The sequence below is a fragment of the Indicator indicator genome, chromosome 15 (assembly GCF_027791375.1).
Source record: "Indicator indicator isolate 239-I01 chromosome 15, UM_Iind_1.1, whole genome shotgun sequence".
Taxonomy (NCBI): Eukaryota; Metazoa; Chordata; class Aves; order Piciformes; family Indicatoridae; genus Indicator; species Indicator indicator.
This window is the reverse complement of record NC_072024.1, coordinates 19,349,378-19,361,287: the sequence shown is the minus strand read 5'-3', so window position 1 is coordinate 19,361,287 and position 11,910 is coordinate 19,349,378. Positions and strand designations below refer to the sequence as shown.

The 11,910-nt window shown below is 43.9% G+C and overlaps 1 protein-coding gene across 1 annotated transcript in view; it reads right to left on the bottom strand.

Moving 5' to 3' along the window:
* Nucleotides 1-10,990: 10,990 nt before the first annotated feature.
* The window catches only part of DOCK3 (dedicator of cytokinesis 3), a 207,249-nt gene continuing 206,329 nt past the window's right edge, over nucleotides 10,991-11,910 (bottom strand). Inside the window, 1 exon segment of the mRNA XM_054387218.1 lies at nucleotides 10,991-11,521. Within this exon segment, the coding sequence (XP_054243193.1) occupies nucleotides 11,015-11,521 (507 nt within the window). The 3' untranslated portion in view covers nucleotides 10,991-11,014.

The window sequence follows — 11,910 nt, the reverse complement described above, 5'->3', positions numbered from 1 at the left end:
CAGAGCCCTTCTACCTTCTAACAGATCAACACCTGCTCCCAACATGGTGTTGTCTGCAAATTTACTGATGATGGACTCAATCCCCTCATCCAGATCATCAATAAAGATATTGAACAGGATGGGGCCCAGCACTGATCCCTGGGGGACACCACTAGTGACAGGCTGCCAGCTGGATGTGGCACCATTCACCACCACTCTCTGGGCTTGGCCCTCCAGCCAGTTCCTAACCCAGCGCAGAGTGCTGCTGTCCAAGCCACAGGCTGACAGCTTGGCCAGGAGTTTGCTGTGGGGGACAGTGTCAAAGGCCTTGCTGAAGTCCAGGTAGACTACATCCACAGCCTTTCCTACATCCACCAGGCGGGTCACCTGATCATAGAAAGAGATCAGGTTGGTGAGGCAGGACCTGCCCTTCCTATGAGGCAGCCTAGTTGTGCCTGCTATGGTAGCAGCTGGGAGGAATTTTTTAGTGATTAAATCTGAATGTTCTTGCAGGTCATCAGCTGCAAATCGTAAGCTTGATGATGTGAGACAGGCAGGATGGGGAGAAGGAGCAGCCTGGTTCAAGCAAAGTGGTAGCAGGTGAGTAATAATTAGGATGCTCTCATGGTGTGAATACAACATGTGTTGGTCAGATAGAAGAGGTGGCTTTTCACCTTTCTAGATCTTATATCTCTCAAAGTGTGTTTATTAAGATTGATAATTATATTTTTGTTTTGTTTTTTAAAAAAACATTCTATAATGATTCCCAGAATTACTCCCTATCAATGTATCTTAGGAGGATTATTGACTTTTCTGAGTTTGTGGTGATTGCCTATTAAAGTCTCTTAGTTGTGTAGAAAAGTAGTTAAACTGCCCTTGTTTCTTATCAGGACAGTGGCCAAAAGAGCTGCAAGAAATGGCTTACTATTAGTTGGGAGTAGGAATTCAGGATTAGGAGAATTTAGGAGCTTTACAATAGGGAGGAAATTTACCTATCAAGGGAGTTCAGTTATGAAACAGATCTTCAAATAAAGTAGGAATTTTATAAATTTTGATAGCACAGATTGTGACGGGACAGGGGTGATTTTACTTGCTTTTAGAATCATAGAATCAGTCAGGGTTGGAAGGGACCACAGGGATCATCCAGTTCCAACCCCCCTGCCGTGGACAGGGACATCTCACGCTACATCAGGCTGGTCAGAGCCTCATCCAGCCTGGCCTTAAACACCTCCAGGAATGGGGCCTCAACCACCTCCTTGGACAACCCATTCCAGGGTCTCACCACTCTCATGGTGAAGAACTTCTTCCTTATGTTCAGTCTGAATCTCCCTGCTTCCAGCTTAATTCCATTCCCCCCAGTCCTATCACTACCTGATATCCTAAAAAGTCCCTCCCCAGCTTTCTTGTAGCCCCCTTCAGATACTGGAAGGCCACAATAAGGTCACCTTGGAGCCTTCTTTTCTCCAGACTGAACAGTCCCAACTCTTTCAGTGTCTCCTCACAGGAGAGGTGCTCCAGCCCTCTGATCATCCTGGTGGCCCTTCTCTGGACACCTTCCAGCATGTCCATATCCCTCTTGTAATAGTGGCTCCAGAACTGGATGCAGTACTCCAGGTGGGGGTCTCACCAGAGCTGAGTAGAGGGGGAGAATCACCTCCCTTGACCTTCTGGCCACACTTTGCTTGATGCAGGCCAGGATCTGGTTGGCTTTCTGGGCTGCAAGTGCACATTGACAGCTCCTGTTGAGCTTCTCATCCCCCAGCACCCCCAAGTCCTGTTCTTCAGGGCTGCTTTCCAGCCAGTCACTGCCCAGCCTGTATTTGTGCTTGGGATTGCCTTGACCCAGATGCAGGGCCCTGCACTTGGTCTTGTTGAACCTCCTGAGGTTGGCTTGTGCCCACCTCTCAGCTTGTCCAGGTCCCTCTGGATGGATCCCTTCCCTCCAGCCTGTCTGCTGCACCACACAGCTCGGTGTCATCAGCAAACCTGCTGAGGGTGCACTCAATGCCTCTGTCCATGGCACTGACCAAGATGTTGAACAAGACTGGTCCCAGGACTGATCCCTGAGGGACTCCACTTGTCCCTGGCCTCCACTGGGACATGGAACCATTGACAGCCACTCTTTGGGTGCAGCCATCAAGGCAGTTCTTTATCCATCTTGTGGTCCACCCATCAAACCCATGTGTCACCAGTTTGGAGACCAGGATGTGGTGTGGGACAGTGTGGAAGGCTTTGCTCAGGTCCAGGTCAATGACATCAATTGCTCTCCCCTCACCTATTCATGTTGTGACCTTGTCATAGAAGGCCACCAGGTTTGTCAGGCAGGATTTGCCCTTGGTGAAGCCATGCTGACTGTACCCAGTCACCTCTTCACTATTCTTCTGTCTCAGTAGTGCGTCCAGGAGAATCTGCTCCATGATCTTACCAGGCACAGAGGTGAGACTGACTGGCCTGTAGTTCCCTGGTTCTTCCTTCTTCCCCTTTTTGAAAATGGGAGTAATGTTTCCCCTTTTCCAGTGTGTGGGGACTTCCCCAGACTGCCAGGACTTTTGGAATATAATAGAGAGGGGTTTAGCAACTTCATCTGCCAGTTCTCTCAGTACCCCTGGGTGTATCCCATCGGGTCCCATGGACCTGAACACTTTCAGGTTCTTCAGGGGATCATGAACCTGATCTTCACTTAGATGGGCAGTTCTTCCTTCCGGTTCTTGCCATTAGCTTCCATGACTATTCCAGGAGTGCGGCTGGAGGCTCTTGCAGTGAGGTAAAGAAGTCATTGAGAACCTCAGCCTTTTCCAGGTCACTTGTGACCGTTTCACCTGTAAACTGGAGGACTAGGCCTCTATGTATCTTTCAGTATGGGAACCTCAGATGACTCTAAGGAAGAGCTGTTTGATGTTTTATTCATGACTAGAAAGGAAAGCAGCTAGAAAGGATTGCCCTTGCTTCTGCTTCTTTTTTGACCCGTGGTGAGGTTTCTGGGGTTCTCTTCGTTCCGCCACCCTCCACTGTCACTGTCTCTCTGGAGCATTAGAGAATTTGTTGTGTCTGAAATCAGGTGATGTGCAGCTTGTGCTGGTCCTCAGTGGCATTGGGACATTGAAAAAAACCAAGAACCTGTTAATAAAAAGGTTTCTTAAACATAGGCCTCAGAGATCTTTCTTCACAGGCATGTGTGCAGGGTACTTTGAGTTGCCTCAGGATGCCACAGGTTCCTAGTGGCTATCTTTCAAAAGTGATTGGGCTGAGGAGTTAGTTCTGGATACAAAAGTTGTTTGTCTGTATTATTGAAACTCTTCTCAGTGTTAAGGAACTTGTGTTTCACTGTCACATGTTAATGTTGGAGTAAATACTGTATCTACAGGAGAACATGTATCAGTTACTTGCCTCTTTGGAATAGAGAGGAATCTGACAAAGAGGGAGATATAATCTTTTTGTATGTGAGAACTTGAGAAAGGCAAAATGTGGGAGGAGTTTACATTATTACAAGGAAGATGCAAAGGGTGTAGGAGCCAGAGATGAGGGTTTCTAGTCCTGTCATAAGTTGTGCAGTTAGACCGATGTGACAGACAATATAAGCTCTCTCTGGAGGAGGCCTAAAGAACAAATCTTATGAGGAACAGCTGAGAGGACTTGAGTTGTTTACCCTTGAGAAAATGAGGCTTGTGGGGGAGATCTTATTGCTCACCACAACTACCTGAAAGTTGTTGGTCTGTTCAGCCAAGTAACAAATGACAGAACCAGAGGAAATGGCTTTACATTAAACCAAGGGAAATTTAGATTGGATTTTAGGAAGAATTTCTTTGCTGAAAGGGTTATCAGGCATTGGAACAGCTTGTCCAGGGCAGTGGTGGAGTCCCCAAGAATTGCATAGATAGTGTTAGAGATACGGTTTGTCAGTGTTAGGCTGATGATTGGAAACAATGATCTTAAAGGGCTTTTCCAATCTGGGCAATTTTGTGATTCTGAGGTTGCTACATGCTATGTCCATTACAGTTGCTGTACCCTGCAGGCTGCTGTGAGGTACAGAGGTGGTTGTGTTTGTTCCTCATGCTCCTGGAAGTGTTTGGCTGTGGGTTTGGTTATAGTACTAGCTAAACCAAATAACACTAAAGAAGTGCGGCACTGGGGATTAGGGAGAGGTACTGTGCCAGTGAATAACCATATATTTAGAGCTGAAGCAAGTGGCTGAGTGATGAGTAAACCTCTAGTGACTTCTGGTCAGCTTTTTGCAAGCTTCAGGAACTAGTTAGATGGATACCACAGAGCACTGTGATTATGGATGGGTAGTCTGCTATTCAGTGTTGCATGTGATTGCATAGAATATAGAGCAGAAGCACACTCTATTCTCCAGGTGTTCCAGTCAAGGTTAGGCATCCAGTTGTATCTGGGGATGGATGCACCTGAGGAAGGTGAGCAATTTAAAGAATACCTAAGTAGAACAATCATTTTTTGATTTTGCATATGGAAAAGGGTGATGATTAGAGAGAGGGAGCTATTGGAGAGAAGCAGACATCCAGTATTTAAATAGTTTCATTGTTTTTCCCAAAGTTGGAATCAAAGGTGTTTCTAACCAGGCAATTTCTGTAGCTGAAAATGTTCTTCGTGGGGCAAAGAAAAAAAAAAAAGAAAAGGTAAACCAGGTAGCTATAAATGCTTGGTTTTGTGCTGGGGGCTCCTGCGGCAAAATGCTTTTGGTAGGCTAATAGTACAAAGGGGAGATATGAACAGGGTAGGGTTAACAGGGGAGTTCAAATATGATCAGCTCTTACATAATGGTCTGATTAAATCAGATTCATAGAACGGTTTGGGCTGGAAGGGTTGATGGAGCTCCAACCCCTGTGCCATGGTGAAGGACACCTTCCACTAGACCAGGTTGCTCAAAGCCCCATCCAACCTGACTTTGAACACTTGGAGGGAACAGCGTCTGCAGCTTCTCTGGGTGACGTGTGCCAGTGCCTCAGCACCCTTGCACTAAGCAATTTTTTCCTTACACCTGATCTAATTCTCCCCTCTTTCAGTTGGAAACCATCACCCCTTATCAGGGGGTGAAGCAATAGGGCAAAGTTTCTCCTCAGCCCAGTCTTTCTTATAGGCCCCCCCCTTTTAGGTCTGGAAGGCTGCTATAAGGGCCTGCTCTGCTCCAGGCTGAACAACCAGTCATTACAGGCTAGCAGGGCAGTGGGGGCATGTTTGGAGCAAGCAGGAGAGTTCCTTAAGCTAGGTGGATCTGCAGGGATTAGCATTGTTGGAGGGTTTTAAGTTATGTCAATGGCAGAAGTGGTATGTCTGAGGTGAGACTGCTGTATGGGGTAGGCCTTTGCTGGGTGAAAGGGGCTCAGGCCTGGATGTTAGTCTGCAAGGACAATGATGTGTTCTGTCAGGGTGGAGGTGCAACCAGGTTAGTTTGGTTGAAAAAGTCCATGCAGTGCTGTCCTCAATATGCCACACAGGACCACTGTGAATAAATGCCAAATAGAAGCTGATGTGTAATAGAACTACAAGTCCAAATTTGGTTTTAATTTATATGGGATTAATAGTGAAGCCTGTGGAAAGGGAGGAGCAATACATGAATCATCTCATAATTGTAAAGAGAAGACCTGAAGCTCAGACCTCTGGCAGTGGGCCATGGAGAGAGAGTGTGTATGTCCTGCTGAAGAGTCTGTGTCTCTGTGCCCATCATTTGTTAAGCATGAAGTCTACAAATAGAGGCCTGTTTTCATACGGAGGTATGGAGGGCTAAACCTTTACCACCTTGGTTATAGTTCTTTCTGGAGGTTTAAAATTTCTCTGCTCAGCTTTATAATGAAATTCATACTGAGTCACACAGCAGTATTGAAACGTTAATCTTATTTAGAGCAGAGATACGTATTTGGATGGGGTATTTGGATGTCAACGTGACGAGTGTCAGCTTAAATAAACTACTGGACCTGCACTGGAAAAAAAAAATGTTCTGTTGGTTTTAACAGAAACTGGATTTAAAAAAATTCTTATTTAAAGCTGAGGACTCAACACATCTTTTCATAGAGTCATAGCATGCTAGGTGTTAGAAGGGACCTCCAGAAATTTAGTCCAACTCCCCCTGCAAAGCAGGACCACTTAGGGCAAGTCATACAGGGATGCATCCAGGTGGGTTTTGAAGATTAAATTTAGAGGAGACTCTACAACCTCTCTGGTTCCAGTGCTGTGTCACCCTCACAGTAAAAAGGTTTTTCCTTAGGTTGAGATGGAATTTCCTATGATTGAGTTTACGTCTACTGTCCCTAGTCAAATGTGCTAAATGCAGTTTTTATTTACACAGATATTTTTTAGGTGTCAGGAGAACACTTTAGCTAAGCCACAGTTTCATAGTTCAGATGGTCTTTGAAATGCCCTGTTCAGTTTCTTTTCTCAGTATGTGGTATGTAGCTAATGAAAAAGGTGGTTTGGTGGTGCACCCGCTGGCCAGCTCGTTAGATGTACTACACTTCACTGCCAAATGGCTTCTGGGACAAGTTGCTTATGTGTTTTTTTGCTGATTTGTCATGACAGGATGGGAGACTTTGTGTCTCCTGCCCCTTGATCTCATTTATTACCACTAATAAACAGAAGAAAGTATCTTGGATGTTACTTGCATGTACAAGTCACTGTAGGTCTTACTTTCAAAATCCTGTGTTCATACATGTCTCAATTACTCTTATTTTCTACCTATTCTGTTAAAAATATTGGTATTTAAATACTTAAAATTGAGACATGAAATAGTTGCTGTTGCCATAAAAGAATCACTCCTCTACTAGCAGCGAGATCTGTATTGGAGAGTTTGTCACTGATGTCTCCAAGTATTGCCTCAAAACTGTGTCTCGGGCTGGTGCACGACAGGCAAACCTGCCTGGCTGACCAGCCTAGCTGGTGGCTGTGCCTGATGCTTGCTTTAAGTTGTAGTAAATAAAGCATCTAAGAGAATAGTGTAGAAGGTCCTTTTGGTTGCCCTCCATTTTTCCTCATTCACACCCACGTGGGAAGTGAGGGCTGTTCCCAAGTATCTTGAGAAGGTCTGGACCAGGCTGGAGGACAGCAATGACCATACAGCTGCATTGTTTTAATATCAGGTATTAATCTTTAATTCCACATCACAGCAGTCAAGTGAATGGGTCAGGGAAAGGAACCCCAAACAAACGGCAGATATTTACATCTAAAATTCACACCACTTATTTGTTGGTTCTGGAAACATGCTATCACAATATATACAATGAAGTACCTTTAGGACACTTGTACAAATTTTTTTTTTCCTTTTAAGTTTGATTTCCATTATAGATAAGATAGCTGTTTTAATTTTATTTTAAACATGAATACACAAAAGAAGTGGTTAGAGGTTTTTGCCTTTTTTTTTAAATAAGCACAGAATGCCAGAGGTTAAAAACACATTTACAGGGCAGAATACCAGTCAGACATCACAATCTATACATTTTTTGCTCAATTTCCTGTACAAATACACAGCATTCAAATGGGGATATTTACAAAGAAGTATGATCAGAGGAAATTTTAAATATCACATAATTTGTTTCCCAAAGGCTCTTGGTCTCTCCAGCCTCCCCAGTTTTGGCTGATTCTCCCACAGAAAGGATATATATCCCTTACCTAAAAAAGGGTAAAGTAAGCTGAAAACCAAACAGAGGAGAAGACGGGAAAGAATCTAGTTTTGCACACAGTAATAAAACCAATCCAATCATTTAAAACAAAATTTGTAGGGTTGAGATAAATAGTTTTAATTGCTTTTCTTCTACTGTAGCTCCTTCTCAATTTTGTTTCAGATGGGGCCAGCAGGTGCACTGACGATGGAGTGACTTGTAGCAGAATCCCACTGATTTTCTCAGGAATGCACATGCTCTTGTTACACAAAGAAAACCCAAAGAAGGCAAGTACATGTTAAGTCTGAATTAGAGTTAAGTATAGATTGACGAGGTCCCGTTCAGAACCTCATGTTGCTGTGGTTTATACAAGGAATCTTCAAATTCTGTTGAGCAAGTGCAACAACTGCTGTTGCTTCCACCTGCTCCAGGACTGATCTTGATGTTGGAGCTGTACTATGCTATAAGACACCTCACCTACAGAGAATTATTAGTTCCAACATTTACAAAGTCTTAATCATAGTCTTTCTGTCTTCTGCCCTCTTTAAGGCAAGCACTGAAAAGGGAGACAGACTACTTGGTAGATACTAGAACAGTAACAGAAATTTAATTTCAGAGAGGCTTTGGTAAATTTATTCTGCCATTCTCTCTGTGGACCTGCCATGAACTGGGTATTTGTATCCATCATCTGATCAATCTTCAAACCCATACAAATACAGAGTAATGTCAGGCTCCCAAAACGGGCTCACTGCTGTTGTACAGTGTTTCAGATGTTGTGCATTGTACTAGAGCACGATGGTACTTTTTGAGAGACTGAGCAGAGCTCTAGTGGGCAGGCTTTACAGCTGACAAGGAGTTAACCCCATGTTAGCTGCATCCTTGGTTTTGCAAAGTTTTACTTGTAAGACCTGCTGTTTCTTTACTCTTAAGGAAGCTCAGTAAGTCATTTACTACTTTTAATCTTCCTGGCCAGAATAAAACCAAAGGAGGGGGTAGGGGAGATGAAACTGAATACTTTATTCTCTTAAAAGCTTCACTTGAGGAGTCTCAGTCAGAATGGAGAATAGCATGTGTGAAAATATTTCACTCACTTCTGAGGAATACCCTTGACTTACCTTTACCAAAATCATCATTTTGAGTTGAGTTTTCATACTTTTGTTCTATAGCAGACATCCATCTTGGTTCATTCACATTTAGGACTGTCCTGGCATTGGATAACTTTCTTTCCTGCTAGAGATGAAGCATTCCCTATAGGCCAGGTTTTATTATCAATGTCTTAATTGTGAAAGATACAATGATTACAAGCAGCCTGTGTTAGTAACAAAATAGAGGAAGCAAGAGAGACTTTGTTCCAGCCAAATAGGCCATTTAAGAAACAAATTCATAAACTAGTTTTGCATGGGCTAGAGCTTGAGAAAGAAACTAAACAAATCCTCTTAAAATCCCCTTCATACAACCCCCAAGTCCAGACAGACCATCTTTAGGATAGTTCAGAAGCAATGTACTCTGCACAGTCTCTGTATTTAGAGGTAGTTCTAAAGGTGACCTGTAAAAATTAGAATGTCCTTTTTTGCTGCTTTATGCTGTTTGTAGCATGAGAAACTGTGTGGTTAGGGCAAGAATTCAATATGAAAGTTGAGTGCTAGTTCTATTTCTGACACTAATTTATGTGGTGGAGGTAAGTCTCCCCTGAATGTGCTTCACATTTTTCAGTGGTAAGGAGGAAGGGGTGGCCTGTTCCCATCCCCTGGAGTGTGCTTTGCAGTTTGCAGGCAGAGAGGGTTCTAAGGAAGGCTATAAAATGTGTATGGGCATGGCAGGGGGAAGAAACTTGTTTATCTAAAAAAGTTAAATATTTGATACTTCATTAAAATTTCTTGAAAATTCTGAAGAGAGGAATAGAAGGGGTTTTTAAGTGTTATTTCCAAGGAACATATCTTGTCTTTCTGGTAACCACAGATTTATTTTTTTTTCCTAGTTTCTCATGTACTGAATTAAGCAAATACTGATTAAAAGGCTTATTTTGTGTTCGTATACTTGTACTGTCTTCACCCCTGCATTGTTCTGTTCCCCCCATGTCCTTCAGCCTTCTCTGGAGCCTGTCAACAAAAAAGACTTGGGGGTGGGGACAAGACTGTATTGCTGCCTGAAGAGAAATGAAATCAACCTTCCCAAGAGAGAAGCAGCAGCTCTCTTAAAGCTTCTTTATACATTCTAAAGGAGCAAAAGAGGAAACAAACATTTCTTCTTTACAGGTTGCCTTTAAGATCCCTGACTCTAGGGTGTACACTGTAGACTGGGCATTCTTGAATCATGGTGGTTTGTGTCTGCTGTGAGAGACAGAGACTCCTGCACACCAGCTGCAGTGAGTGTTTGGGAGGGACTGAGGATGTTGACAGGAAATGAAACTCAGCTCTTGGGGGATGGAAAGTAGGTGAGAATTGTGATGTTCAGCCCTGAGGCAAGGATTCTTGGATATGATGCATTTAAGCCACCTTTTCTTTACTGGCTGGCTCACCAACCAGCTATAGTACGAGAAACTCAATTTGGTTGTTGATGTGTTTGTGTTTTTAAACTGGAATAGAAATGCTGGTGTCAACAGCCTGCCCAAAGCTGGGCATGGGAAAGGCCTATGATTAGGTTGTAGCTCCAATGGCTACTAACCCTTCTCATTCTGTAGCACAGATGAATAGCATATGATTCCAATGAGAAAGCAGGTTGGCTTAGCCAGTGAAAGCAAAATTTAAGAAATCAAACAGTACATAAAAAACAAAGGAGGCAGAGTTTGTTGGAAATGATACCTTGGAAATCAGTGCATCAGCACTGGTTAGATTGCCTCAGCACCTATGAACCAATGCAGGGAGATCACTGCACAGATATGTACAATCCTGCTCTCAAAAGAGCCAATTTCTTCTTAGAATTGCCATCTTTTCCACTGCCTGCAGCTCATGCACCTTCCAGCCTGACAGTTCATAGAATCCCTGATTTCAGCAATGAGCTTTCACTTCTGTACAACAAAGAAATATGTCCCTAGTGCAACTGCTTCTACTCATGTGCGTCTCAGAACAGGGAGGAAAGCAGTTTTAAAATCAACTTGCCACATTCCCCCCTTCTTCCCCTCTCCACTTAAAATTATATTTTTCAGCTTCTGCAAGTCTCTATGGCTTCTGTGCCATATGATCTGATTAAGAAAACTGCAGAAGGAATAAACTGTCCACTGCACAGAAAGTTAAAAAACATAACGGAAAGGAGTAAAAAGAAATTAAAAAGGAAAGCAGCAACCTCCCATGCTGGCCCAGTTGCTTTTGTGGGCTCCAGACATACGCTTGCGGCAGTAGAAAATTGGTTTGCTGTTCTCCGAGTCCTCATCTCTCTCCTCTGCAGTCAGACCTGGAATGACGATGCAAGCTGCTTACCAGGAGTCATCCCTACTGCTCACTGATGCCATGCTCCCATGCTACCCTGGCCTGCTCTTCCTTTCCACCACTCACTGGTTGGGACACTTTACGATGCAACGGGCGGTGTTTGTCATCATCTTCAATGATCACCCCCTCCTCATTCTCCATGTTTGGCAGCCGGGAGTGGTAAGGTTTGGGGGGTAGAGCAGGAGGGTCCATGGTGTCCTGAGGAATGACTCCAGATGGAGCAGAGTGGCTTCGGCATGGCTGGGATTTGAGCGACTCTAGGACATCAGGCTCAGAGAGACTGTACCTGACAGGGAGGTAGGGTGTCTCTAGGTCTTCATCAGTGTTCCAGGCCTGGCTGGGGACAGAATCCATGGTGTCTGTGCGAGGAGGTGGTTCAGAAGAATGTCCAAAATTGCTTTCACTCAAGGAAGAGACACCACTGCTTGCACTGCCAGATAAAGTGGAGTTGCTTCCATCTAGACCAGACTGCGGACTGGTGGGTGAGGCAGGAATAGGATGAAGAGGGGACTGTTGGGAGAAAAGTAAAACCAAGTTAAGATTGACAAAGGAAGCAATGCTGCACCTGGTGTGCTGTTCCACATTTGAGCTTTTGACAGCAATGTTAACAGCGGTGCAGTTCTGTTTGTGTTCAAAATGTCAGTGATCATTGCTTTATATGTGCACTCCCTGACTTGGGTGGAAGTACCTCTTGTGGGCAGATAAGTGCACTTAACACCACCAGACCTGTTAAAGAAGCAGTAGCTGAGGTGATACTCCAAGTGCCTGAAATCACAGCGTATGTGGAGGAAAGTGGAAGGGCCTACCACACATCTAAGTTATTCCTATGTAATTCAGCTGTGGAAGACGTTATAAGCTTTCAGTGGATTTTCTCATGCAACTTTATTAGCATGTTAAAA